Source organism: Tasmannia lanceolata, unplaced genomic scaffold (genome assembly GCF_043159265.1).
Source record: "Tasmannia lanceolata isolate RefF3 unplaced genomic scaffold, GAP_Taslan_0.1 ptg000005l, whole genome shotgun sequence".
Lineage (NCBI taxonomy): Eukaryota > Viridiplantae > Streptophyta > Magnoliopsida > Canellales > Winteraceae > Tasmannia > Tasmannia lanceolata.
The window spans coordinates 9,910,110-9,938,091 of NW_027518682.1; the positions used below are offsets into that span (position 1 = coordinate 9,910,110).

The 27,982-nt window shown below is 37.2% G+C and overlaps 1 protein-coding gene across 1 annotated transcript; it reads left to right on the forward strand.

Moving 5' to 3' along the window:
- The first annotated feature begins 6,757 nt into the window (after nt 1–6,757).
- LOC143877427 (protein TPX2-like) lies at nt 6,758–27,654 on the forward strand. Its single transcript, XM_077379469.1, has 18 exons — nt 6,758–6,873; nt 7,045–7,226; nt 9,963–10,118; nt 12,315–12,480; nt 12,917–13,025; nt 16,079–16,129; nt 16,313–16,413; nt 16,495–16,573; nt 16,683–16,745; nt 16,856–16,942; nt 17,112–17,209; nt 20,738–20,816; nt 20,897–20,962; nt 21,055–21,117; nt 21,675–21,752; nt 22,020–22,064; nt 22,238–22,344; nt 27,212–27,654. Exons 2-18 carry the CDS (start codon nt 7,061–7,063, stop codon nt 27,228–27,230), a joined length of 1,533 nt encoding a protein of 510 aa, XP_077235584.1. The 5' UTR covers nt 6,758–6,873; nt 7,045–7,060; the 3' UTR covers nt 27,231–27,654.
- Nucleotides 27,655–27,982: the final 328 nt, after the last annotated feature.

The window sequence follows — 27,982 nt, forward strand, 5'->3', positions numbered from 1 at the left end:
TTGGGCTAGTGTAAACTTTGGTTTCACTATTTGAGAAGAGGATTTTTCGGTGTTGTGAAATCCGTCTTTCTCTATATGGTATCAGAGCCACAAGGGTGGTAGTTGGTGCTTGTCAAGATATCCTTGCTGAAGAAGTTCAATCGGTGCTTTGAAGATGAATATGAGTAGAAGGGTTAGTGGACTCGGCATTGAGTTGCTAAATCAATTAGATTACAAGATATGGAGAACATGTATGGAGTCTTATCTTGTGGGAGAAGATTTATGGGATGTTGTTTGTGGAGATGCAAATGTGGCTCCGGAAGATACACAAGAAAATGACGATGTGTTGAAGGCGTGGAGGATGAAGAATGCCAAAGCCGAATTTCTTTTGAAACGATCTATTTCACATGACTTGTTTGAGCACATCATTGGGTGTAAATCAGCGAGTGAGATTTAGACTACCCTTGATGGACTGCTTAACAAGAAGAATATGACTCGTCTACAAATGTTGGAGAATGAGTTGGCAAATATTACACAAAGTGGTCTCTCTATTTCTCAATTCTGTTTGAAGATCAAGAATCTTTGTTCAGAGATTTCTTTATTGATCCGGAAGAGCCCTATTTCGGAGGCACGAATGAAGCGGCATATTATTCATGGGTTGAAAAGAGAGTATATTCTTTATATTACGTCGATTCAAGGGTGGGATCGGCAACCTTCTTTGGTGGAGTTTGAGAATCTTCTTGCTTCACAAGAGTCTTTAGCTAGACAAATGGCGGGTTGTTCAATATCTGGGAGTGAAGGAGAAGCATTATTTTCAAGCAACAAGAAGCCTTCCAAGAAATATAAAGAGAAGAAATTTTTTTTCCAACTAAAGGTGGAGAAGAAGGTGGATCATCCGTTATGAGCAATGAAAATCGAAAGGGTATTAAGTGTTACCGATGTGGTAAACTTGGGCATATACAAAAGAATTGCCGTGTGAAATTGAAGGATGGTAATGTAGCCGAAAATGTTGATTACCGAAAAAATGAAGAAGATTGTGGTAGATGTTTCGTGGCGGAAACTACTACAGTGGGTGCTTTGGCATCCATCAATTTTGAGGATGATTGGATTGTTTATTCTGGTTGTGGGCATCATCTTACCGGCGACGAATCCAAATTCTGAAAGTTTCAAAAATATGAAGGCAACGATGCTATTATCACGGCGGACAACACTATATATTTGGTAGAGAAAGAAGGGGTCATTACCATTGGTGGTGCAAATGAGGATCTTATTACACTTAAGAGTGTGTTTCATGTTCTCGGTATGAAGAAGAATTTTTTCTCGGTTGCAAATGCGGTTGATGAGGAAAATTATGTTTTGTTCGGGCCTAAGGAGGTGAAATTTCTTCGGAATATTTCAAGCTTGAAGGCGGATGTTGTCTATACCGGTAAGAGGGTTAAAGATTTATTTGTTTTATCGGCTTCAACTTTATATGTTGATAAAATGGGTACAAATGATGGTGCTTCAATTTGGCATGCTAGATTGGGTAATATTAGCATGGATAAATTGAAGGTCATGGTGATTAAGAATCTAGTGAATGGGCTATCAAATTTAAATTCCTTTGGTAGTGGAAAGGTGTGTGAGGGTTGTCAATATGGTAAGGCACATCGTCTTCCATTTGATAAGTCTCTTTCAAGGTGCAAGGCTCCATTGGAGCTTATCCATAGTGATGTAATGGGACCTTGTAGGACACCTTCACTTTCCGGCTTCCGTTATATGTTGTTATTTGTTGATGATTTTACTAGATTCACATGGGTGTATTTTATAAGAGAGAAATCCGATACATTGTCTAAGTTTGTTGAGTTCAAGAAGATCGTTGAAGGTGTACTCCACAAGAAGATCAAGCGGTTGAGAACCGATAATGGTGGGGAGTTTACTTCCGATGAATTTTTCGCATTTTGTCGTGAGAATGGTATCCAAAGGGATCTCACTTGTGCCTATACGCCTCAACAAAATGGAGTTGCGGAGAGGAAGATTAGACATCTTGTGGAAACTTGTAAAAGTTGGTTGTTTGCAAAGAATTTACCCAAGGCCTTATGGGCGGAAGGTATGTCTTGTGCAACTTATGTGATTAATCGGGTGCCTCTTAGTTCGATTAATATGAAGTCTCCTTATGAGTTGATGTTTGGGGTGAATCCTAGTGTCAAGCATTTCAAGGTTTTTGGTTCAATTTGCTATGTGCATGTGCCGGATGAAAAGAGAACCAAGTTGGATGCTAAGGCGAAGAAGTGTATTTTCATTGGGTATGATGAAAGGAAGAAAGGTCGGAAGTGTATGGATCCTACAACTCACAAGTCCATTGTTTCAAGAGATGTTGTGTTTGATGAAGTCTCTTCCTATTACGGTTTGGATGGTGGTTCCACTAATGGCGTGGGTGTAGGTGAGCACATCCTTGTTGAGGTTGAGCCTCAAGCAACAATGAACTTGCCTTTGACACCAAATGTTCCAATGAAATTTGGGTCTTCCTCTTCTTTGCCGATGGGAGAGCAAGGTGATAGGGGGAGTGATGTTGCATGCCACATTCAAGAAGATGAGCAAAATGAAGAAACTAATGAAGAGGAGTGTAGTGCATATCAAAAAGAAAGATTGTCAAGCCGGCACGGTATCGGGATGAAAACATGGTGAACACTTATTCTTGTTTTCTTTCCGGTTCATTTGATGATAATGATCCTTCTTGCTTTGATGAAGCAAAAGGGGTGAGAGAATGGAAAGATGCTATGAATGAGGAGATGAAGGCACTTGTGAAAAATGAGACTTGGGATCTTGTTCCTAAGACTAAAGATGTGAATCCGGTTACATGTAAATGGATGTACAAATTGAAGCGGAAAGCGAATGGGAGTGTGGATAGATTCAAAGCAAGGTTGGTGGCTAGAGGGTTCTCTCAAAAGTATGGAGAGGATTATGAGGAGACCTTTAGTCCCGTTGCCAAGATGACTTCCGTTCGAGTTGTAATTTCATTGGCCGCTTGTCATAGTTGGAAATTGTTTCAACTTGATGTGAAAAATTCATTTTTGTATGGTGAGATTGACAAAGACATCTACATGGAGCAACCGCCCGGTTATAACTCAAGTAATCATCCGACTCATGTTTGCAAGCTCAAGAAAGCTCTTTATGGGTTGAAGCAAGCTCCAAGGGCGTGGTATGGTAAGATCGCCGAATACTTACAATTTTGTGGTTATTTTGCATCTAACTCCGATTCTAGTTTATTTGTGAAGAAAGACAAAGGCTTGCTTGTTATTGTGCTTCTTTACGTCGACGACATGATAGTTACCGGCAACAATGATGTTGAAGTTGCAAAGCTAAGGGAGGAGCTATCTATTCGTTTTGAGATGAAAGACTTGGGAGAGTTAAGTCACTTTCTTGGCTTGGAGGTGGAGACCTTGAAGGATGATGTTCTAGTTTCTCAAAAAGGCTATGCAGAGAAATTAGTTGGAAGATTTGGGATGAGTCAAAGTAAAAGATCATCTACTCCTCTTGATCCCAACATAAAGATAAGGCGGGGAGAAGGCAAGCTTCTTCTGGATACACGGCCATATCGTGCTCTTGTGGGTAGTCTCATCTACTTGACTATCACAAGACCGGACATTTCTTTTTCCGTTGGGCTTGTTAGTCGCTATATGCAAGCGCCACAGAAACCACACTCGGAAGCGGCAAAGAGAATTTTGAAGTATGTGAATTCTACCCTTGACTTTGGGTTGCTTTACAAGAAAGGGGTTGATTTTGTGTTGAATGGATTTACCGATGCCGACTATGGAGGGGACTTGGATGATCGGAGATCTACTTCCGGTTATGTGTTTTTGTGTGGATTGGCGGGTGTTTCTTGGTGTACTAAGAAACAAGATTCGGTGTCTCTTTCAACAACGGAAGCGGAATATAAGGCCGCCACTCTTGCGTCTCAAGAATGTGTTTGGTTGCGGCGGTTGATTGAAGATGTCCATTTACATATCCACAAGGCGACGACTATTCTTGGTGATAACCAAAGTGCGCTCAAACTTGCCACAAATTCGGTTTGTCATGCAAGAACAAAGCATATTGAGATCGAGCATCATTTCATTCGGTAAAAGGTGTTAGATGGTACAATTGGTGTAGCGGAAATGAGGAGCAAAGAGAACATTGCCGACATCTTTACTATGTCACTTTCCAAAAGACCATTTGAGCTACTTCGGGATAAGCTTGGAGTAGTTTCCAAAAAATCACTTTAAGGGGGAGTGTTAAATTTTAAAGTGTATTTCTTTTGGTAGCTTTATTTTATTTTTATTTTGAGTGTTGTAGTGAGGGCAAATATGTACTATTGTGTCCATGGGCATGTTGGTCTTTTTGCCTAGCTTGCACATGTGTGAGCCACACATGTTTGCTCCATCTTTTTCCACTACCTACCTATTTCAAATTCAAACCTTTACTTAGAACTCCAAACCCACTACTTCCCTAAGCATTTAAGACACCACTTTCCCATACCCACTACCACTTACTTAAGCTATCTTCTCTTTACTTTTCTTGACCAAGCCTATTCTCATTAACTTCATTTTGGTACAGATTCTCCACAACTTAAACCTCCATTGAAGCTCTCTTGTGTGCAAGCTTTCCTCTTGAAGCTTTCTTCTTTTTATTGCTGTTTATCTTGTAGTGTTGTTCTTTCTATCATATATTGAAGCACATCTCTTTTGGGCATTGTTCTTCTTCTATTTGATTGTTCATCTTGGGCTTGTGTAAACTTTGGTTTCATTATTTGAGAAGAGGATTTTCCGGTGTTGTGAAATCCATCTTTCTCTATAAAGACTCGCATTTAATTTACATTAAAATCACTTTTGATTATTATCTCTTGGGTGACTATTTTACCTTGCTTTAAGTTCTTCTCTAGTACAGATCTATCAACAATGCTGAAAGGAGATTTTGCTCAAGCAAGGATAAGGTGGAGATGGTCTCCTCTAGAATGACGCCTCCAGATCTACGTAGAATCGGTTGAAGCTAATTAATTTTGATGGATCAAACATTGATAACCCTAGGCAGGTTCGAGTAAGGATAATCCATAGAGATGAGATTGCAGTGACCATATTGATTTTCTTGGGCTCCATTGAGGTAAAGGACTCTAATAACAGCTGAAGTGAGGGCGGTGTTCAAGAAAATCAAGATAAATGATATTAGAGATTTTGAGCTTTCTAATTGTGATGGGAGATTCTCTCAATGTCATTAGGTGGATGGATAAAGGCCAACTCTGCACGTGGGTGGTTCACAAGTTGATTAATGAGATTGAGGACTGTGTTGATGGACACCAGATTCGTTTTCACCTCGTTCGGAGACCAAGGATTCTCTCACACGACAAGGAGACAATAGGTCCAGATCGGAGGGTTAGGATCAACCTATGGAAATGATTTTTGGGCACAACCTATTTAGGCTGTGGCCCATCTAATGGACGGTTTGGATCATCCTATGGTGTGGGCCATACCGTACTTTTAATAAAGTGATGAGGCTCATCAAAATACAGTAGTGCTGATGACATTTACCAAAGAGCCCTCATTAAAATACAGTAGTGCTGATGACATTTACCAAAGAAAAGAACGTTTGGACATTTTCATCTCTCTCCTGATTTCGAAATGACAAGTTTGTCCTTCTAGACAAACGGTAAAAACTAAAAAGTCTGTCATAAAGATTGGGGTATCATCGGAAATTGAAGTCCCACTATAATAACGGATATAAAAAGCGGAGTTTTTGAATGTTGCGACGAAACGACGCCCGTAACGTAGCATGGAGCCCAATGACAAATCTGAGCCGTTTTATAGACACTCCTAGAACATTTTACAAAATTACGAAACTGCCCTTAGCTGCCGTTGTATTGAATAAGGCCCAGCGTAACACTCGGTACCAGTAAGGACGTTGGATTTGTCACAATATTGGTTTTTCAACGGTTGCACGGTTCCGGCTTGTCTTTTCTTTCTTTTGGGAAATACTGCCAAAGAGGGAGGCCAAAATATGAGAATTGCCAACCGGGGAAGTATTTTGAAAAATCATAAAAGAGGGTCGAAAACGGAATTTGTGGGAAAACCTGACCAAAAAGCCCCTAGGGGTTATAAGTCTAAAAGGGGTAAACATGATTTAACAACTCTAACCTAAACATGGTTGTCAAATCTCGCTCAAGGATTTCAAATCTAACGTCCTTTTTAGATTTGATAACTCCTAGGGGTATTTTGTTCATGTTGACCCGCAAATTCCGTTTTCAACCCCCCATTTATAATTTTTCAAAAGAGTGTCCCCTTTGGCAACTGTCGTATTTTGGTGTCTACCTTCACCATATTTTCCTTTTTTTAAAGAGGAAAATGATTGTGAGCTTGAAGCTCATATAATTTATATGAGCTTGAGGGACCAAACACATGGGTCCCACTTTTTTTGTGGTGATCCAAACCATTTATTTGCAAGGCCCCATCATAGATAGGGTGTGTACCAAATATCAGCTCCATTGGATAATGCTAAAAGCGGAGGGTAAAAATGGCAGATTTGTGGCAAACGGTGTCTGTCCATTTTGCCCTCCACTTTTGGAAGGGTTAGGATGATCCTATCGACCTGATTTTTTGTACACACCCTATCTATGTAAGGGCCTTTCAAATGAATGCTTTTGATCATTCTAACAATGTGGGTCCACATGTATTTGAGCCCTCAAGCTCATATAAGCTATATGAGCTTCAAGCTCACAATCATTTTCCTCTTTTTTAAAAATGGTTTTTCAGTGATTTTGGAACCGTAATAACATTCGAAAGAAGGGGCATATCCGTCTACCAGCTTGAAAAATACCGTCAGACGACTTGCATTCAAATTTCGGAGACCTCCTTCCTCGGCGTTACTGATTCCGTTCTGTCGAGACCGGTCTTTACTTTTCTGCCATCTCTGTTCAAATAAATCTGTGAATTTTCTTTCGATAACCCTCCATTTCTCTCTCTGGATTTAGGGCTATTGATTCGTAGAACTGCCTCATTTTGGAAGCAGAAATTCAGAAATCAATGGCATACTCATCTTGTTTTTTACTTTGAAATTTAGACTGCATTGCAATAAAATGGACGATAAGATGGAGGATGCTTTCGACGGAGGGTTTCTTGAAATCGATCTCGACTACGAGTTTGATGCTTTTCGTTACTTCGATTTCTGCAGAGGAGAATCTCTTTCAGAAGCTCAAGAAGCTGAGCTCTGGTTCGTGACAGCCTGCAGTTACCCTCCTTCTCGTAAGTTTTATCAACCAAACCCTAGAAATTTCTAAATTTGTTTTTCGCAAATGTGATGATTTATTTATTTTTTCCTTTTTGTGTTAGTGTTGGCCAATTTCGGCTGGGGTCCGGTACTTTACATGCTAGGGTTTCTTTGGATAATGTGGAATGCTTATGCTAAGATACTAATCTTCGATTATTGGCACTTTCTTGATTTCTGCGTAGTGGATGTTCCTTTTAATTTGTATTCCATGGTTCGTTTTTTATGGGGGGGGGGGGGGGGGAGAATTCAAGTACTAGGTACATTTGGGTAATTGTTAATTTTCTTGCCATGTGAATTGATGATTTAGCTTCTAATTTGTTATCAGTGATTACTACTGTATTATAGATAAACAATTTTTTTCATTCAGTAAGATACACGATGAAGAACCAAATACAGATTACCTGTTAATTGTGGTTCCAATACACATGTGCTAACAGAGCTTTCAGGGTTTTGGTTTACCACGCTGGTAGACGTGGAAGAACTCTTTGGCATGGTAACTCCTCTAAGGTTGATTGCCTTCCTGTTGAAGATTGCAGTCATTGAATGTCCATTTGTAATACCTGTTAGGAAGAAAAAGCTGAACATTAGATTGATTTGTAATGGAAAAGCATTGAAGAGAAATGCAGCACAACGTGGTTCACTTCCGAAGGAAGCAATGTCCATGGGAGAAGACAGCAATAAACTTTCCACTGTTTGCAAAACAGAAAGGAACCTAATATTAACCAAATTATGGAATCCCTGATCTTTAGCTGCCATAATTAGCTTTCTTTTTCTTTTTTCTTTTCTCGGTATGGTGCACCAGAAGTTACAAACTGGAGCCAACTCCTCCTCGTGACAAAGTTGGTGTCCATGGTTTAGTATTAAACAAAGAATATTTGATATGGTAACCGATTTGGGAGCCAAGAGTGGTGCCGAACAAATAGCCTCTTAAGACATTTGCAATCTCTCCCTTGAATTTTGGCTTTTTTCTCGATAAAAATGGCTAAACTACCCCTCTCATGTCATGTGGCATGCGGGGATTTGTTAGGTTTCACTCTCGGTTCCGCTCTCGCTCTCCATAGCAGCACTCTTAACCAAAATGCAATACACTTGCACATAATAAAGCCAGCATTCCTGAAAGACTATGGCCTAATTGTTAGTGTTTCTAAAGTGTTAATCACTTTATCTGTGATTATACCAGGTGACAAAATGATTCAAATTGTATGAAATTGCAGACGCTGAGTGGTTTTGTTGTCTTATGTCTTGTTTGTCCCTTTATGATGTTTGGTTTCATTTTTCATAGTAATTCTGGCCCATTTTCGTCGTCGAATCGGTTGTTATTTTTTTTCGAATCGGTTGTTATTAAACTATAGATTCCCTTCATAAACAACAAAACAGCGGCTTTTAAGTTTCCTTCTTGCTCAATTTTTCTATATTTGTTTGTTTTTCTTGACACATACATACATACATACATACATACATGCGCGTGCTGGGTCCATCTTTCTTTATCAATCTGAACCATCCATGTGGAGCCTCCAACACTATACAGTTTGGGGCCCAAAATCAATCTGATCAGATATTCATAACTGTCTGATCAAGAACCAGCAGATGGATGATATAAACATTGCAGTGATCCACAAACTACAGCCAAGAATTCCAGTGATAAGATTTGTGTTTAACTTTCCACAATCACACTTCATAAGTCGTTAAGTTCATATTTTTCTTTCTAGCTGTTAATTTGAAAATGCGAATGGACAAGAAACTCTAATCTTTATCTGCCTACCAATCAGGGTTGAAACCTTCACAAATAAAAGTCAGAAATACCCTTTTTAGACAGATAAAAGCGAAATTAACTTGGGATATGATATAAATAGTCAATAGTTGTCCTTGAAGAATTGTTGTATAGCGAAAAGGAACAAAGATGACAATTAGTATCTTACTATTTTTCCCTCAAAACTTATGATGGAGCCAGGATAGGGGTGCAACTTGGGTCGGGTTGAGGCCAACCTGAACCCGACCCGAGCAACCATTTGCTCAACCAAACCCGACCCGGCCCGAGTTCCAACCCGACGAGGTTCAACCTGACCCGACCGGAGATCAACCCAACCCAAGATTTTAAGCTTAAAAAATAATTTTTTTTATTAAAAATGTCGGGTTCACTCGGGTCGGGTTGCCCAAGCCCTCAACCCAAACCCTACCCAAACTCAACCCGGGTTGAGAAAACTCATCCCGAACCTGACCCCGAACCCGACCCGACTTTTTTCCGGGTTGAACCCGTCTGGTTCGGGTTGAGCCCGCCGGAGTTGCACCCCTACCCAAGGGCACCATCAGAAGTTTGGTAACTAACAACCAGTGAAAAAAATTGTCTCAGACTTTGTGAATACATTGACAGGCTCTAAAGATGATGGAAAATACAACAATGAAATTATCTGATTAAGAAAATTCTGTTTGACAAATGGCAGTTAGGTTTCATGTTAATTGAATGAATCATGTAACAAATAATGTTGACTTTTCTTGCACAAACTGCCTAATTTTGTCATTTATTTGATTCATAGTATACTAATATGAATTGGTGGACATAAAACTTTCTCTCAGAATTCCTTTTGATACTCTATTCTCCTCTCCTTTACTCTTTTCTCCTTTCCTTTGTACTATCATCATAAACATTAGTTTATTTTGGATGACTGATTTAAATGTAACCTTTTTTTTTACTGGAATTTTCTTCTTTTCAGCTTATGTAGCGAAATTGTATATGGGGGAAGATGTCCTAGTGGAAAATGTCAATACGATTCCAAAATCTAAAGATGCGGAACATATATATTCAATCACTGCTCACCCGGACATTGGCTTGGGCCCTCAATTTTATGTAATGGATAAAAATTATAGAGGTATCATCTAGTTCTCCTTTAACTGTGTAACTATTATCGATGTAACATTTCATCTCTTATTGAACTTTTTCTATATTATACTTAGCTTTATTATCATTATTTGTTTTATTTATCTTGACTCTATGCAAGCTCCAATTTCTTCAGATCTTCTTCTTTTCCATTTAGTGGAAGTTATTATGCATTTAGTGGAGTTACTTTCGTGATTGATGGCTATCATGTTTCCTCTGAATCTCTGATGCATTCATTTTGTCTCATTATGATGTTGTTCTCATTGTGTAAGAATTGGCATGCTTTTCCGACTGAAATGGGATTTTGCGCAGCTTTTGCAATAAAAAAAGATTAGAATAGTTCATTGTGTGGCCTTTCTTAAATAAATCTTTGGCAGTGTGTCATTTAATAACCTTTTGCAGTGTATAACCGTCTTGCAAACTCCAAGCCACAAAAAACTTGCCAGTGGAGATTCAGCATGGCAGTAACTTTTAGATTTCTACATGGTGAGATGGAGTGGAAGAGAAGATGAGAGAAGAAAGAAGAAAGTGGAGAGAGAGATTCGTGTCTTCTCTCCCCCACGTTTATATATATGTGTGTGTGTGTGTGAAGTATATATTACAAAATGACTAAACTGCCCTTAATGATGTGTATATGTCCAACACTCCCCCTCAAGCTGGAATGTATATATCATACATTCCTAGCTTGTTACAAGCATCCTTTAACTCAGCAGGCCCTAATGATTGGTGAACACATCTGTAAGCTGGTCTGTTGATCGAGTAAACATGGTGCATATTTCTCCTCTTTGGACTCTTTGACGAATAAAGTGGCAGTCCACTTCAATGTGTTGGAACTTGGTTCGTTCATGGAAGACCGGGTTGGTAGCGATATGAATGGCAGATTTGTTGTCACAATACAACCGTGCCGGCCCTGAAGATGGAAAATCAATTTCTAATAATCCTAGTTTGATCCATGGTCTGGGTAAATAATTTTTTGGATACTCTTTACATGTTGAGTATATCACATCATTTGTCAACACACATGTTACTTTTCCTAATGAGACTTTTGGCTGGGCTCAATAAAACTAAAAGCTGCTTGAGAATCTTGCTAATGGCTTGCCACAACTTGTGAGTGAAAATTTGGCTCATAAAAACCTGCAAGTTGTGTGTAGCTCCATGAAAGCATGAATACATCTTAAGAAAGTTCATCCTGCCAGTAGAAGTATTATTTTCAGCCAAATCCTATGGTTGGTGGGTGTCAATAGTAAGTAAAAACTAAGGTGATTTCAGGAAGACGTTTGAGTGCTTTGATCCAAACTATATGCTTTTGTATTGCTGCTAGCCTTACATTTCTTGTTGGGTTGCTAGATTGTGAAGAGTTCAAGGATTGAGGATTCCTCACTGACTGCCCAATGAGTGATCTAGAAAATGGTCAACAATGCACAACAAACATCCACCCAATGTGTTTTGGATCACTTAATGATAGAGTGGCACTGATTATCATGCAGTGGAGGGTATCACCAAAGTTTCAATATTCACTGTTAAAAGTACAAAAGAATAAATAACTCCTTCTTCAACTGCTTAAGCTTTTGGAGTAACTGGTCGTTTCACATGGTATCAGAGTAGAGGTTCCTGTGTGCTTAGAAGAATGCTTTGATAGTTGGTATCAGAACAAATGCCTACTCTCAAACCTCCTTGATAGCAAAATCCGCATGCAATGGCCAAACCCAAAAGAGGGGCCACATGTTCCAAGTGTAGGCCTACCCTAAAAAGAGGGGCCACATGTGCGGGGGAGTGTTAAAAGTATAAAAGAATAAATAAAGCCTTCTCCAACAGCTTAAACTTTTGGAGTAACTGGTCGTTTCACATTCACTTTTAATGTAATGCTATTTGTGTTGGGGGTGTTTTGGAAGTAGATTGAGTTTGAATAATTGATGTTGAGGCTTGATTTTTTTCCCTTCATTCCGGTGAGATTTTTTGTTCTTATGAACTCTTTTAACCCAATTTGACATTAAAAATGTGTCTTCTTGGTAACTTTTATTCACTACCCCGTAATTTTGTTGAAAGAACCTTGGATGAGCATTCAATGAGAACTTTTATTAACCATGGTTGAATCATTTTTCTTTTTAATTACTTCTTTTTTTGTCCACATTGCTTTATTTTATTTCCAACCTATCTTTAAATTGTGATTACCGATTTTGATGTGTAGGATGCACATTTTATGAAATGGCCCAAGATATCTTCAAAGCTAAATCAAAGCCTGTTGTCAAGGCCTCTTTCTCGAGGGGCTCAACCTTGATGAAACCTACTGCTAGTCAGTTGGCCAAACAAAATCGTCCACAAGAAGCTAAAAGTTCCCACCAATTTGTGAAAAGGTTGATTTTAGGTTTCCACCTTCTTATTTATTTTATTATTTTTTATCTTAGTTGCATTCCATGGTGATCTCCATGCATGTTAGAAATGGACATTTTAGCTTCCGTCCTCAAAGTATTTTTTCCATGTTAAATTGATTATCAAGCTTGATTTCATTTTGATCTTTCATCATTTCTGTTCTCTCGTAAAGATGAATGACATTCTGCCTGTTGCTTTTACGAATCTTGTTCATAATTAAGTTTAACAAACCAAACACTTCTATTACTATTGATATCTTATACAATGGTTCTTTCTAGTTTTCTTTCCTTTCTCTTTTCTCACTTATTTTTTGAATTACTAAGGTTCTTTGAAGTAATCTTTTTCATTGCCTAAAGTTGTGCTTCCATACTATCAAAATTTACCTGTTTATCCGTTTCTTTTTTTTACTTCAATTGTTAGGATTCAAAAATTGCTGTTGCAAAAGAGTGAGAGAAGCATAGAGAATCCATCTGGGAATGAAAGCCAAGCTGCCAAGAGGCAAAAACTAGAGGATGGTCACTTGTGCAAGGTGCAGCTGAGTTTGTTATTTATCTCCTAATGTCTTGGTAATTTTGTTTAACTTGAAATATGAATGAAACGGATCCTAGGATATCCTGTTTCATGAGCTACACTTGAATGTGGTCCCACTCAATGCAATTAAGGTTTAATGATAGCTCTAATTCTCCAATATATGTTTTTAATGGCACTTAGTTGTTTGTCAAGTTGGCTACCATGATCAGGAAATTAGTGTATCATGAACATCAAAATAGGTCTAGGTGAGTAAAACTGAACAAGTTAAGTAAATCTAGATTTTGTTACTTTTCTATACAAAAATACTTCAAAAGAAATCATATTTTTAATATTTAAGAAAAAAAATTAATTTCTCTATTTTCTAGTTGTATGATATTTGTAAATTTAGTGCACATTTGAACAATTTATGCCTGTCTTTTTTAATGCACATTTGATTTTAGGAATATTTCAATTTTTATATGCTTTAATTGATCATATTTTGTATTTTTATTTGAAATATATTGTTAATATTATATATATTTTGTTTTATTTTTTAGTTGGTTGCAAACATGAAGTTATCTTTAATTGTGAGCACTTTATGAACTCAACTGGGAGGGTGGAGAAGGAAATGGGAAATAGAACGAAAAACAGAAATGAGACTAGAAAGAAAGAGATATGAGAAGAAAGATGGGAGATGGACTAAAGGATATAAGAAGTGAGAAGGATAATGGGGTGTCGGATTTATAATCCCAAGGGGGGGTGGGATGGGGGGACAGGAGAGGAGGAGAAGATAAAAAAAAATGAAAGATAAGAAAAGTACCTCGAAACTACATATATAAGAAAATAATGAGAACTAGAAAGTTCTAAAACCATTAAAAAAAAACGAAGACTTTTGGACTAAAACACCCTGTAATGACTTAAAGACTCTCCCCGCTTAAAATTTGTATAATACATGTAGGGCTTATTTAAAATACTCACAACTCAAAAAACTTCAGTGATTTTGATAGAAAAAGACTACTAATCTCACATGACTTTAAAAGACTTAAATAACACTCTAAAAACTAAATAAAACCCTTTGAACATTAATGATGGGTCCATTTTCTTAATTCCTTGATTTTCCATTGCATCTTGGATGCTTCCCATCATTAGTCCAAAGGTGAATGTGGGAATTTGGGTTTCGTTGCATTGGCAGTTATTTGGTAAAACGGAGACTATCCCACTCATTAGATAAGTAGAAGGATGCTGTTAATTGTAGGACATTTTATATTGAAGTTATATTGAAGTTTTAGTGTAATTCTTTTGACTTGAGGTAGGCTTATTTCATGTTATTAGGATAGGACCCCATCCATGACGGCCCTAATACCACTAGTTATAATTACTTACAACTCAATATTTGTAAAAGCCTCAGGCTTTGGGGTTGGATTCTTAACGTCCATGAGATTCTTTTTCTCTTCTCTTTCTTTATTCTTCTTCTTCTCCTATCCGAGGAAGTGGATGATAATGGTTTCTACACTTTAACATGGTATTAGAGCCATGGTTTTAAATTTCGGTCGAAATGTTTCGTTTCGGCGAAATATTTCGGTTTTGGCAGAAAACGAAACGAAATGCACAGAGTTCGGAAAAGTACAAAATTTCGGCCGAAACGTTTCGGAAGGAAATTTCGAAAATTTCACCTGGAATTTCGTTTCATAGAGAGTTGGAAAAGTACAAAATTTCCCCCGAAATTTCGCACATTTCGGAAATTTCGCTTCTCTGATTTTACAAGATTTCGTCCGAAATTTCGTACCGAAACCGAAACCGAGATTTAAAACCTTGATCAGAGCATGGTTGAGAAGATACACATCAAGTCGAAGGACTTATATATCCTTCTCTAATCTGTATTCTCTCTTCTATATGTTCTCCCTTACGATATCGGATCTGAGACAGATTTATTGCCTCTCTGTTATTAGAGTCAGTTTGCCTTTTATTTTGGCCACAAACCCTAATTCCAGTATTGGAAGAAAATATATTCAAACCCTAAGCTTTCATTGTACTCTCCTTGTCATTCGGATATCCCATCCCCATACGAAAACCCTAAACTCTATTCTCCTCCCACAAAACCCCAGGACCTCTCCCCTACCCTACAAAGGCCTTAAAGTAGGCTTCATGTTATCAAAATACAGCCCTTCTAGGATGGCCCTAATGCCTTAGTTGTAATTGCTTGCGACTCAATATTTATAAAACATCATTGTTGCCCGTGGCATTGGATTCCTAACCTCCATGAAATTCTTCTCTTTCTTTGTTTATTCTTCTCTCATACAAAGTGGATGGCAATGACTTCTACTCTTTAATAGATGCAATGCCGAATGAGTTTGACACATGCCATCTTGCAAATGTCATATAATTCTTTCCTTACCAGTACATTGAATCCCAAAGGGTTTCTCATTCACTACTTGATTGAAAAGTTGCACACCTTTCATGAATTGCATGGGTTTGTCTGCATCTTACAGAGATAATTTCATAGTTTTGTATTGTAATGTTGTAAGATTTTCTTATTTTAGTGGTATTTATTCTTTTGTCTTCATTGTATAGTAAAGGTCATCATTTTTTACCTCCAATCCTTATATCATACACTGTTCCTAATCATAAAAATAATCAATTTATGACTAGTTCTGGCTGTATGTTTTATAAATCTCACATCTGTTCTTTCCGCTTAAAACAAACTAAACTTGATTTGATACGGGAATAACTCATATACAAAGCCTAGGGGTTTTTTAGTAAGCACTGGAACAATTGTTTTGAATGAAAATATCATATCGATCATATGAGATGATAACCAAGAATATAGGTATACGAACGCTACTTGACATGCTGGTATGTGATTTTGTAATGACAAAATTTTGTTGATGAGAAGAATATTTTTTTTCCTAATTTTGAGCTACATATGTAATAATGCATTTATGTTTGAATGCTTGTACATATCGGCAGGTTAGGTTGAACTGGCTTAGTACAGCATCTGAATCTCTTCATACTAATTTCAATCATCTTTATTGTTTTTCTGTAAGAATATCTATATTTTCTTTTCTGAAACAGGTAATTGGCATGATGCAACAAACCAACTTGATACACAAGGTCCCGAGAAAGGTAATATATATGTCTTTAGAAACATGATACTGGTCTTAAGATTAAAAAGAGCTTCTATTTGTAAATAGTTGATCTATCTAATCTAATCTCACTTATTGGTTCCAATTTTAGCGTGAACATAATTTATTCCATTCTAGTATATGCCACATAAGTCATCGCTTTAACCTAGGTTTTCTTTAACAGCAGAATGGACCTGCTGATTTCAATTCCGAGCAGTCTAGGCTGAAACTCACCATTCCAAGAGATCCAGAACTGGAAACAGCACAAAGAGCACAGAGGATGAGGTATACTTTCTTGAGATGGAAAATGGAAAGCATAAATTTGTCCAAGGAGTTGTAGGCACGTGTTTTCTTTTGAAATTTCAGGCCCAAGAACGGGACAGAGTTTCGTGAACGAGTCCTTCCTGCTATGCCCATGTTTAAAGCACGCCCTTTGAACAGAAAAGTTTGTACCTATAATTAAGAGTATCATTTAAATTTCCTTGATAATTGATAAATTTTTAAACAAACTTCTTCACTGATATCTCCTAATATTTTACTTTTTGGCTCTGCAGATTCTTGAGGCTCCTTCATTGCCATTACCACATAAGAGCACACCACGATTGCCTGAGTTTCAAGTAAGAACTTACACCAGTTTCTTTGAGTTTTCCTTTTTGCACAGCATTTTTAAGGCTGTCATGGCACAGTTTCAATGCTGAAGTTTCCATTTGATCTCATTGCTTTATAGGAGTTTCACTTGAAGACATCTGAGAGGGCTATGCAACACGTACCTACTCCATCATCAACCCTATTACTGTGCACTAATTCAGATAAAGTATCACATTGACGTTATATTGGCAATGCTTAATCTTTCCTATAATGAGTCAAGAGACAGCATTTACTTTGTGGAAAAAAGTGGATTATCTATTTTATCCATTTTTTTGTAATATTTGAGTTATTACTATCTGGATTCTAGGTAGGTCCCAATAATATTGTCATTGCAGGTCATGCCCAACCAAAAGACTAGTTCTATCATAGAAATTGGACCCACAGGATCCAAGAACTCACGATATCGGTCAGTCATCCCTTCTCAACCTCAAAAGTAAGTTAAAATAGAACCTGGTGTTTTCTATTCAAATTCATTTGGAGTTCTTCTGTATCTTAGGAAGCGACTCTGCCTAGAAGAAAGTATCCTATAACTACCCTAATTTTGTTAATTCTGGAAAACTTCCTTCATTATTTTTCTGGATCACCCACTTCTTTTTTGACATTGTAGCTGTTTCATGCTTTACCCTTGTACTTATTCATATTGAGGAGCATCACTGGGAAAACTGTGTGTTCCAATTTATTTTGTGATTGTCTGAATTTCTTCCATCTTCTCCTAGTACAAGGAGGCAGTGTTTGTCAGGTTGGGTTCAGGTCTGCATTTGCTTGAGGAATCCTACTGGTTACCATATGATTGGATTGGATTTAGGCCCATATTGCTTGGATATGGACATTGATGTCATTGTTCAATCCAACTAGCCATACAAGGTTTCTATGGAATGGCAGAATTTCAGAGAAAGTGTTGGAACGTAATACAGGCATAAATGCACATACCTACATGTAGGGATTTAAGTGTAGAAGAAGATCCAATACTGGCCAATTGGATACACGTAAACTTATTATAGTAGTTATGCTGTTCAGAGTTTCAATACTATACTAAATGTAATGTAGTAATAGATGGCACAGTATATTTGTGTTTGTATGGAAGACTGATAGTTGACACAGTATTACTAGAAATTATTTAAAAGCTGATCCATGGAGATATGGATGTCATAGTTAGTCTATGAATGTGGCAGCTAATCGAGGGATAAACCACTATATAATATTGTTAAAATAATTTTATTCCTTTGGGCGCTCCTAAACTTGTCATAGGTTCTTGTTATTTTGTTTACTTCATGTGGTCACTTTAAAAGGCGTACTGTGACTTGTGTCGTTCAATGCAATATCAAGTGTCAAACTACAATCAATTTCTAGTTTGAGCACAAATGATCACATTTTGCCTACTTGCTGGTTTATTAAGATAGTAGTACAGTTTGTCATAATTAGGATAATAATGCATTTTATTGTTCCTTGTTAAGTATGTCTCAACATATAATATCATACATGGAAAACCGATCAAGATAGAGTAAGTTATACTATATTCTCTATTCTCATGCTAAATATAAGAATAACTACAAATTACAATAATAAACCATAAATATGATACAAGAGCGAATGACTGAGACTATTAAGTAAATAAATTAACTACACATTATGATCAAAATATCTTAATCCTCAAGCTAGTGAGTACCTATCAATCATGCCACCTTGTCCAAGATTTGAAAGGTTTTTTACTTCCACTTTTGAGTCTTGGGTTCTTACTTCCATTGAGGGAGGATTTGGAAGGTTTTTATTAAGCATTACTAATGGCAGAGTTATAGCAAATCAAACTTACGAATGGAAACAAACCATCCCGAGCAAACAAAGTTTGTATTAAAGTTGCAAACCGCAAACCAGATACCCAAACCAAGCGAACTGATGAACCAGGTAACATACTTACAATGTGGATCCTCCTAAGATAAATGTTTTGGGATTATCAAGTCGGTATTCATATTGTGCCTCAAATCTAGTATTTCACCAGTGGACTAGCACATAAAAGTAAATTGTCACTTTGTTTTAGAAAATGGTTGCCGAGGAAGTGATGTAGGCCAGGGAAGAGAAATTGAAGAAAGAGAAGAGAAATAGAAGAAAGAGAAGAAGAATATGGGAAGAAGAGAATAGAAGAAGAAAGAAGGAGAAGATAAATAATAGAAGAAAAAGAAGAATTCTGTAGAGGGGAGAAATCTCAATCAATCAATCATCAAAACTGAAAATCTCAAATACATAAGTCCTATATATAGGCAATGGAAGTAAGATTCCATGAAAATAAATAAAATCCCTAAAAACTAAAAACATGAACAAATATGCCATGTATTGGATGTTGGCTAGGAAGAGAATTAGAAGAAGAAGAAGAAGATGATAGGTGTGTAGCAAGGCTGGGTTTTCTTTGGGTGAAGTTCTGGGTGGTTTGGATGCTAAAAGATAGGAAATGTTGAAGGAAAAGGATGATATGGATAATTTGCTATGGTGGTGTAGATGGTTTTAAGCCGATCTTGGCACGCCAACAGTAACACACAGAGTTTTCGACTGAATGGTATCTTGTGGCCGAAAGATGGGCACTGTTTTGGCGCTTCGCGGCTTGAACACGGTCACAGCTTCAGCGACTTGGATCCTTCGTTCTGATACCCTGGGAAGAGAAATTGAAGAAAGGGAAGAGAAATAGAAGAAAGAGAAGAAGAATAGAGGAAGAAGAGAATAGAAGGAGAAGAAGAAAGAAGAAGGAGAAGAGAACTAGAAGAAGAATAAGAAGAATTCTGTAGAGGGGAGAAATCTCAACAAAACTGAAAATCTCTAATACATAAGGCCTATATAGAGGAAATGGAAGTAAAATTCAATGAAAAGAAATAAAAGCCCTAAAAACTAAAAACATAAAAATAAAATCCTAGAAAGTAAATAACATGGAAATAAAATCCTATAAATCCTAATGGGCAAATATGCCACTTATTGTATAATCTGCATCAAGAAGAGATAATTCTTATGTGTAAATTGGGAATCAATTGGGGTGTGTGTGTGTGTGTATCTATATATGCATGTATGTATGTATATGTCATTTTTGATTTTGTATTCTTTTCTATCCCCTAATGGTTGGCTAAGGGAACTTATGCAGATTAGTTGATGATTAACTAAAACTACTGTGAGTCGGGAAATCACAGACAATTCTTCTCCTAATCTCTCTTTTTATGTTCTATCATAAGGGGCTAACTTGTGTTTGTCTTGGGCTTAAAATGAAGTGCCGCCAAAGGTTCTAAAGTAAGTTTCGCTTGAAGGAAAACCAATTATGTTCATCTTCTTATAATATGGAACTATGGTCCGTGGATTAATTTTCTTTTGTTGCATAATTGGCAGCGGTCCATTCTTTGGTGGAAACAAAGATTTAAGTGGATGGCTGTTGTTTTCTAACCATCACTGTTCGAACCCCACTGTTCGAACCCCATTGTACTCCAAAGTCCAAAGCATGTGCCTTTTCTTTGTTGGACTCTTGTTGAAATTGGGAATTAGAGAACACTAGAAATTCTTCTCTCTTCTTTTGCATTTTAACTTATTTATGGCCTTTGATAATGTGATTACCATCTATTATTGTTCTATCTGTATGATTTTTGCGATATCTGGCTGTTTTGTTGCTAATCATCAATGGATTCGTCTTTTGTCTTTCAGAAACCATGTTATGTAACATTTTATCTAGAACACTAAACAGCCCTTACGGACATGGCTAAAATGTTCTACCCTGGCAATGAATTTCAATCTATGCTATCATCTGATTATTGCTAACGGTAGCTGGACTGAATAATTCTTCAATCAGATCTGTTGTAATTGCTTGCTTATGCCACTAAGTATTTAGTATGGGGCCTGAGCTTTTATTCAAAGTATGAGAATTCAAAAAGTTTCTTATAGGGATGATGCTGGTTGTGTACTCTGGAAAACACTAATGTCTTGTTGGTTCATTCAGACTAGAAGTCATAGATGATCTAAAGCGAGAAAAATGTGAAAAAATGCCCAGATTCAGAGCTCGACCTCTTAATAAGAAGGTAATATTAATGATTACTATTTGGATCTTGTTCTTGTATGCAGTAGCATCTTACCAAGTTCTATATTATGCAAAACATAGATATTTTCAAGTAAAGGAGATATTGGCGTCTTCCGAGCTAGCAAGAGGGAAATCACAATACCTACGGTATTCTGTTAGGTTTATATCATACATCTTAAGATGATTTACATTTTGGTTTCAATGCTTGAAGGTTACGTTGCATTTTCGCTTCCCTGCAGGAATTCAATTTCTCCTCGGACAAGCGATTTCAGCATAATCCACCAATAGAACTGTTTAATAAGGTAGGCATTAAATACTAATTCATGTATGTTACAACAGAAATGCTCATTCCAATGCAAGAAGGGATATTCTTGTTATTGTTGATTTAAATTTCAATCTAACTTGTGGTTGGGCACACACTACTTATTATGTGGTTGCACAAAAATTGATATGTGGCACATTCCAATGGATTTCATTTGGTAAAACAAGTGAATAGTCTTTGGCCCAAAAGTCTTCCTGGTCAAATGAACTTCACTGTCTAAGTGTTGACCTGTCAATGGACAGTAAAATGAACATTGATAGTTCACCTTCAATGGGAGGAGTCATATGAGTAGGAGCGATGGAACCATGACATCTAAAATGTCGCTCATCCATGATGCATCCAACAGATGGAAGGTCCAGATCATATGACCATTGTGCCATGTATCTGATTTTTGTGCTAGAAGATGATAGCTAGCATTTGTCCAATGAACATGTTATATTGATCCTATATTAATATTTTTAATCTTTTATAATCCTTTTGTTATATATGTTTGCTATTACTTATTCCTTCTTTTTTTCATTTTTTCTTAAACACAAGCTCTCATTGACATCTGAACTTCAGCAAAATACCGCATCTAAGCCAAAACTGTCCCGGCCCAGTCATATACCCATCAAGGTTTTCATTTTTCTCTACTTTATATGCCTTTTGTTCTATATGTTAGTGATTACTTGTTCCTTTTTTTTCCTTCTTTCTTAAATACATGCTCATCATTGACATCCGAACTTCAGCAATATACCACATCTCAGCCCATATTGTCTCGGCCTAGTCGTATACCCATCAGGGTTATCATTTTTCTATTATGTCTCTTTCTTGCATGATTGCTTAAATTTTCAACTTTTTCCCAGCATTCTCACGAGTGCTTGTGTTGTTAATTGATGTAAGGGCTCAAAAGAGAATATGACGGATTCTTTACTACAAGAACACAACGTAAGTTACAAAAAAAATATGAGACTATGCCGCCTTGTATAAGATGTCAATTTAATATTTTCTGTTTTGTAGCCTTCCATCTCTTTTAAGCAGCAGGCATTTTGAGTAGCAAGAATTATTCAAGTGTTCTTGCACCTAATTCTTGGAAGATAATTTTGAAAATCAATCTGTAGATCATACATATTGGCAAAGAGAAACTTCAAGGGCTTGAAGGAAAGAAGATTCATTGTGGGACTGATGGAGGAATGGCCAAAATCAGACCTCGAACAACTATGTGCAGGTAAATTCAATGACTTATGAATGTTGAAATTAGAGTGACTTGAGGTAGATTAGATCTTTGAGCTTTTCTTCCACTGTATATATCATAATGTGATCATAAGTCATAACTGCTAAATAGATACATCTTCAATAATTTTCTTGGGAGCTAATCGTTGCGAGAAATACTCACCTTGTATTGCTATCCGCATTTACTTAATCAACTTTTCACTTTAGCTAGCATAGGTGGATACACACTGTAGTTGATGCGTATTGGAGTTTTAACATTTATTTTATTATTATATTTCTTGTTTTATTTGTTGTGTCAAGAGGAGATCAAAGGTATTTCAAAAGAAAATGGGAAGTGAGATATTAGCCGCTTTCTTACCCAGGCAGTCCCCCTTTAGCGTATTTTTATGATTACTCTTTTTACACAAGAAGGGGGTGGCCCAGTGAAGAAAAGGGGGCGGATATATCATTTCTGGAGAAAATTCAGGCAGTACATAACTACATACTTCAAAGTTCATTCTACTCATCCATACAGAAGAAGGGTAATGACTGGAAGCTCGGTATTTCTGTAACTGATGACCAAGTCGGTACAAAGCAGAAAACGTCCATTCCTATCATGTGCTTGTTGTGCAATGCATATACGGATTGTGACATGGTCAATTTTGACTGCTTATTGTCATGATTTGAAGCAACCGTTCAATGAGGATGGGAATAACTCTTTTTTTCCTCCCAATGTATCTTATCTCTGAATCATTAACAGGCTAGCTACGGGGATATAGATGTCCTCATCTTAGGAGTAGGAATCTTCCTCGGGTACCGCGCCCACACTAGAATAGCAATTTGATGCTCCTTAGGAAGGAAACCGCTCCCATGGCGCTTCCGAATAGACGGAAACTGCTCCCATGACACTCCCAACCTGCTCTCATACTACTTCATTAGTCCCACCATCACCAATTTTCTTGCATCAAACACCTCCAACTCTTCAAAATACTTCTTGAGAGCAAGCACAAAGGCGTCTTCAGAAGACACGACTGCTCCCATGACACTCCCAACCTGCTCTCATACTACTCCATTAGTCCCCCCATCACCAACTTTCTTGCATCAAACACCTCCAACTCTTCAAAATACTTCATCGGAGCAAGCACAAAGGCGTCTTCAGAAGACATGAGTGAAGAGGGCAGGAAAATGAAGATAGTTAGAAATTACTACTTTTTGATGTACTTAAATTTTGAAAGATATATATGAAGCTGGTTAGAATTTTTTTTTTTATGTACTTGAATTTTGAAAAACATATAAAGAGAATAGTACATAAACGCTCCTATGACGCTCCCAATGTTAGATTCTTCTATACACCATGCTTCCCCGCCCTCACCCCACCCGTTTCGTGCTTCTAAGGCCCTCCTCCAATGCCTGACCAGCCCAACACCACATATCCATTGGGATTGGGAGTCTACAAAGAGCACAAGAATGTGCATGAGCCTCAAATAAACTACACCTCCAACCCACAGAAAAATATTATGGTCTAACAATAATTGTAAACAGCCGTGCTTTCTTCTTCTCTATTAGAACCTTCCCTCTCTCGGGTGTAGTGGATTCAACCGAATAAACCATGTGCCAGAAACAGCCAATGTCACACCTTTGCAGTTTTCATGGCAGTGATTCATTCTAAGATACTCGGATAATTGTGTAGGCCCAACATAGTGTGTCTGACACGCTATGACACTTATAATACTGTTACTCTTAAACGGATACTTGGATCTTTTATGGATATTTCTGTTGGTCAAAATAACTATAACGTTTGAAACATGTCTTTCTCTTTGAATAAATGTAATGCTTTTTTCTTGTTAAAGGTCACATATTTGCAGTTATAATTTAAAACATGTGTCTTATAGCTGCTATTTTAAATTTACGATTATTTCTATCTCTTAAGTTAAATCTAGTTAAATTTTATGCTATGTTATTTATACATGTCGTGCGTCTTATTTCATGCTATGGGACAACCATATCTGTATGTGTCCCAGAATTTGGAAAATACAGATTTATATCCCAGTTTCTGTCTGTGCCCGTGTCCACATCTGTTTTCATGTTAGGGCATCATATGACTCATTTGCATCAAGCCTGTAGTCCAAAGAGGATGATCCCTCATGTAATCCACGTTAATGCCTTTTTTATGCTCTCCTTTACACGAGCTTCATAGCTACTCAATTCAAAATACCTGATACAACTAGTGCTGCTCCTAAGATTTCAAATCATGTAAGAGCATAGACATGGTTTCTTTGACTTCAAAATATTTGACAAATGAGCACCACATCTTAACAAAATAATCCCCAAGAAAACATGAAACGATTAGGGAAAAGAATGTCAGCAGGAGGACTCACCATGTGAACTCAATAGTCAACTCAACTCAACTAAGCCGGAGGACTCACCATGTGAACTCAATACTCGACTCAACTAAGCCTTTGCCCCAAACTAGTTGGGGTTGGCTAATAAATCTTTAGAAAATTTTCATGAAGAAGGTGAAAGGATCTACCCAGCTCAAATTGACTAAGTCAAATCCTGACACAATTTATAAAATCAACAGATACGAGTAATTGGAAAAGAAAACAAGAAAGAGAAGGTTTGAATCGATTGGGTTATGACTTATTTTTCCTCATTAGAGTTCCATGGGTTAAGTTTTGGATTGTTGATGGAATACCACTACATAGGGTAGTGGGTTTCAAAGTGGGTGGTGGTATAGAGTTCTTTTAGTTTCAATATATTGACTCGCAGGTGTTAAGGGCTAGTGTGTCGCTGTGTCATGGGGGGATAGGGTTTTATCTCTTTTAGTCGAAATTAGGGTTTCATGGGCTATGTCTTCTTTTCCCATTTGTTTGCTTCATGTTCTGGTTAGGGGTCTAGGATACATGGGTCAAAGTTAGGAATATGCTGGTGAAGGTCTCACACAATTGTGGAACTGTACAGATAACACCATCTTATTTGGTATGAGATGTACGTAAGTGGTATGGCCTTATATGTATAAAGTTGGTTTCTAGAAACAAAATTGATGGATCTGGAGATATGTGAAAAAATGGATCATGACTCCAGCAAAAGGAAATGAATCCAATACTAGATCTAGACTCTTAGGACTTCACATCAAGATCTTGATCTTGACCTTGACCTGGTTATGTATTGTATTCTTAATATGGCCATTGAACTTTGCGATATAAGCATGGTTTTAAATTTCGACCGAAATTTGGTCATTACCGAAACCGAAATTCCCTAAATTTACCAAATTTTGGCCGAAATTTAGGAAATATCGGTCCAAATTTAATTAAAATATTATTATTTTACCGGCTTTCGGCCGTTTGACGTTTTTTACCGGATTTCGGCCGAAATTTGTACCGAAACCGAAATTTAAAACCATGGATGTAAGGGAACACGGACATGAACTCTACTCTAGATCATGACACCAGCACAAGGATATGGACTCTACTATAGATCTGAACTGTTCATTTTTGGGCCTGTCGTACATAGGCAGAGCCTAAAAAGGAGGGTCATTGGATGATCTGTAAATCATTTTTGGATTTCAATGTAATGAAACTCATCAAATGAAAGGGTTACGGATAATCCAACAACCCTCATTTTTTGGGCACAGCCTCTTTACAACAGGGCCCAAAAATGAATGGCTCAGATCATTCATTCATGTGGGTCCTGCTGTCCTTTTTGGGATGAATGAACACTGCATTTGCATGCACCATGTAAAAACTCATGGAGGACAGGATAAAAAGTTGCGAGTGAAAGGGTTTTTACATCTTTCTGTTAAATAGTTCCCAAGATTAACAGATCTACAAGATCAGAGATTCACTGTTCCTTTATAAAGATTTGTTCATATAAATGACTAAATCTATCCTTTAGCTCTATTGTCATGTAATCCACAAATGAAATCATTACAAATAAATTTGTACTATAACTGTACAATGCTGTGTTACCTGGACAAATGGCTTTTACTGTTTTCTCTTTGTGTGACTATGAACTTGCTTGTAGTGGGCTTGTAATTTTAGGCTAAATCTGAACAGTGGTGATGCTGCACTGCATCATGTTGTATCTGGGATACTGACCCCATGAATTCAGCGTGAAGCTATGGTTGAAAATGGAACAGATGGTTTGTCAGCTTGTTTACTCAAAATTAAAAATGAACTAATTGACTCGAAAATTACCTACTGTTGGTTTCACTTTAAAAAATGATGTCTTTATAAGTTTAAACTAACTTAACACACTCACTGTAAAGAATGGTGTCTGGAAGTTGTAGGATGTGAAGCTTGCACAGTGGCGATGCCATCATGGTGTTATCTGAGATATTGACCCTGTGAATTCTGCTTGAAGCTCTATGGTTGAAGTGGAACAGATGCTTTGTCAACTTGCTCACTCATAATTAAAAATAATTAAATAGACTGGAAAATTGCCTCATCTGGTTTCAAATTAAAGAATCAAAATGAGGAATGGGAAAACGGTACTTCACCGTTATCTTATTAATAGCTATACTGTCCACACACCCATTGATGATGACATAATCAGATGACAACTGACCATGGAGACGGTACTGTCAATTTTTGAAGCTTCAGTTAACAAAATCTGCTATAATACATGCCATTTTAACATTTTATTTCTCCGCAAATAGAAATTTTTGTTGGTGATCATGTTACTTAGGCCATATTGTCATTGTTCTCCATGTTATATCTGAGGATTTAAAGAAGTCATTCTGGGGCTTTGATGGTTACCTTAGTTTTTGCATCCTTTATTTAAATGGATTCTCCTGTAATAATTTCATAAATGGCCATGAACTGTTACCCACCTTTGTAAATGACAATGAGCACTCAGTAAACTTGTTTTGCAAATTATAACAGGAGCTCGGGCATCCGTTGATACGAATGAAGAGATTGAAATTTCTTGAAGGAGTACTTACACATTATAAGATTGTGTTTCTTCTGTTGCGTCGAATTGGAGTGGGTGTACACATCTTTCTTGTGACTAACTCAGATTACCCAATGACGCGGAAGCTGTTTGTTTGCCAAACCTGAGATCAGCTTCTACAGAATGCATGGTTGCCGCTTAAGAGCAAGCTTTCTATGTTGTATAGTTGGAGTCCAAAAGAAACCTGAGAGGCGTGATTTGTCGTAAAATATAATTGTCCATCCTTCAATAAGGTATAACATGGTGGAGTGTGCAGGTCTCAAAGCCTTAAAAATCAAGTATGGTTATGTTGGCAATTAACACATGGGGGAGATCAACATCTGTATGATTTCACCATTTTGAATTATAATTCAGTGTATTCTCTTTCTTTGAAGCTTCAATGCATCAGCCCATGAACTACTGGCTTAATTTTTTGCTATGTTGGCAGATAAAAAACAGATTGTTTGAAAATATAAATCACCACCAGATGAATATTTGCATTTCTTTCCGTATTCATCCTGTACATCACATGAGATATCTATTAAGAGGAATGTAGGGAGAACTTGAATAGGCTGAGTCAAAGTGAGCACAGGATGAATAGTATGAATTTCACATTGTCACATTCTGATAGGAGTCAAAGATATCACAGACACAAGTCACATACTGAATCAAAACACTTCAGGGTCATATGCGTAGTCCACATTCACATAAGGCCACAGAACCCT

Coding starts and splice junctions, on each gene's coding strand:
- LOC143877427 (XM_077379469.1), top strand. CDS start 7,061: ATGGACGATAAGATGGAGGATGCTTTCGACGGAGGGTTTCTTGAAATC. Junction 10,119..12,314: donor AATGGATAAAAATTATAGAG/GTATCATCTAGT, acceptor TTTGATGTGTAG/GATGCACATTTTATGAAATG. Junction 21,118..21,674: donor CAATAGAACTGTTTAATAAG/GTAGGCATTAAA, acceptor CTTAAACACAAG/CTCTCATTGACATCTGAACT.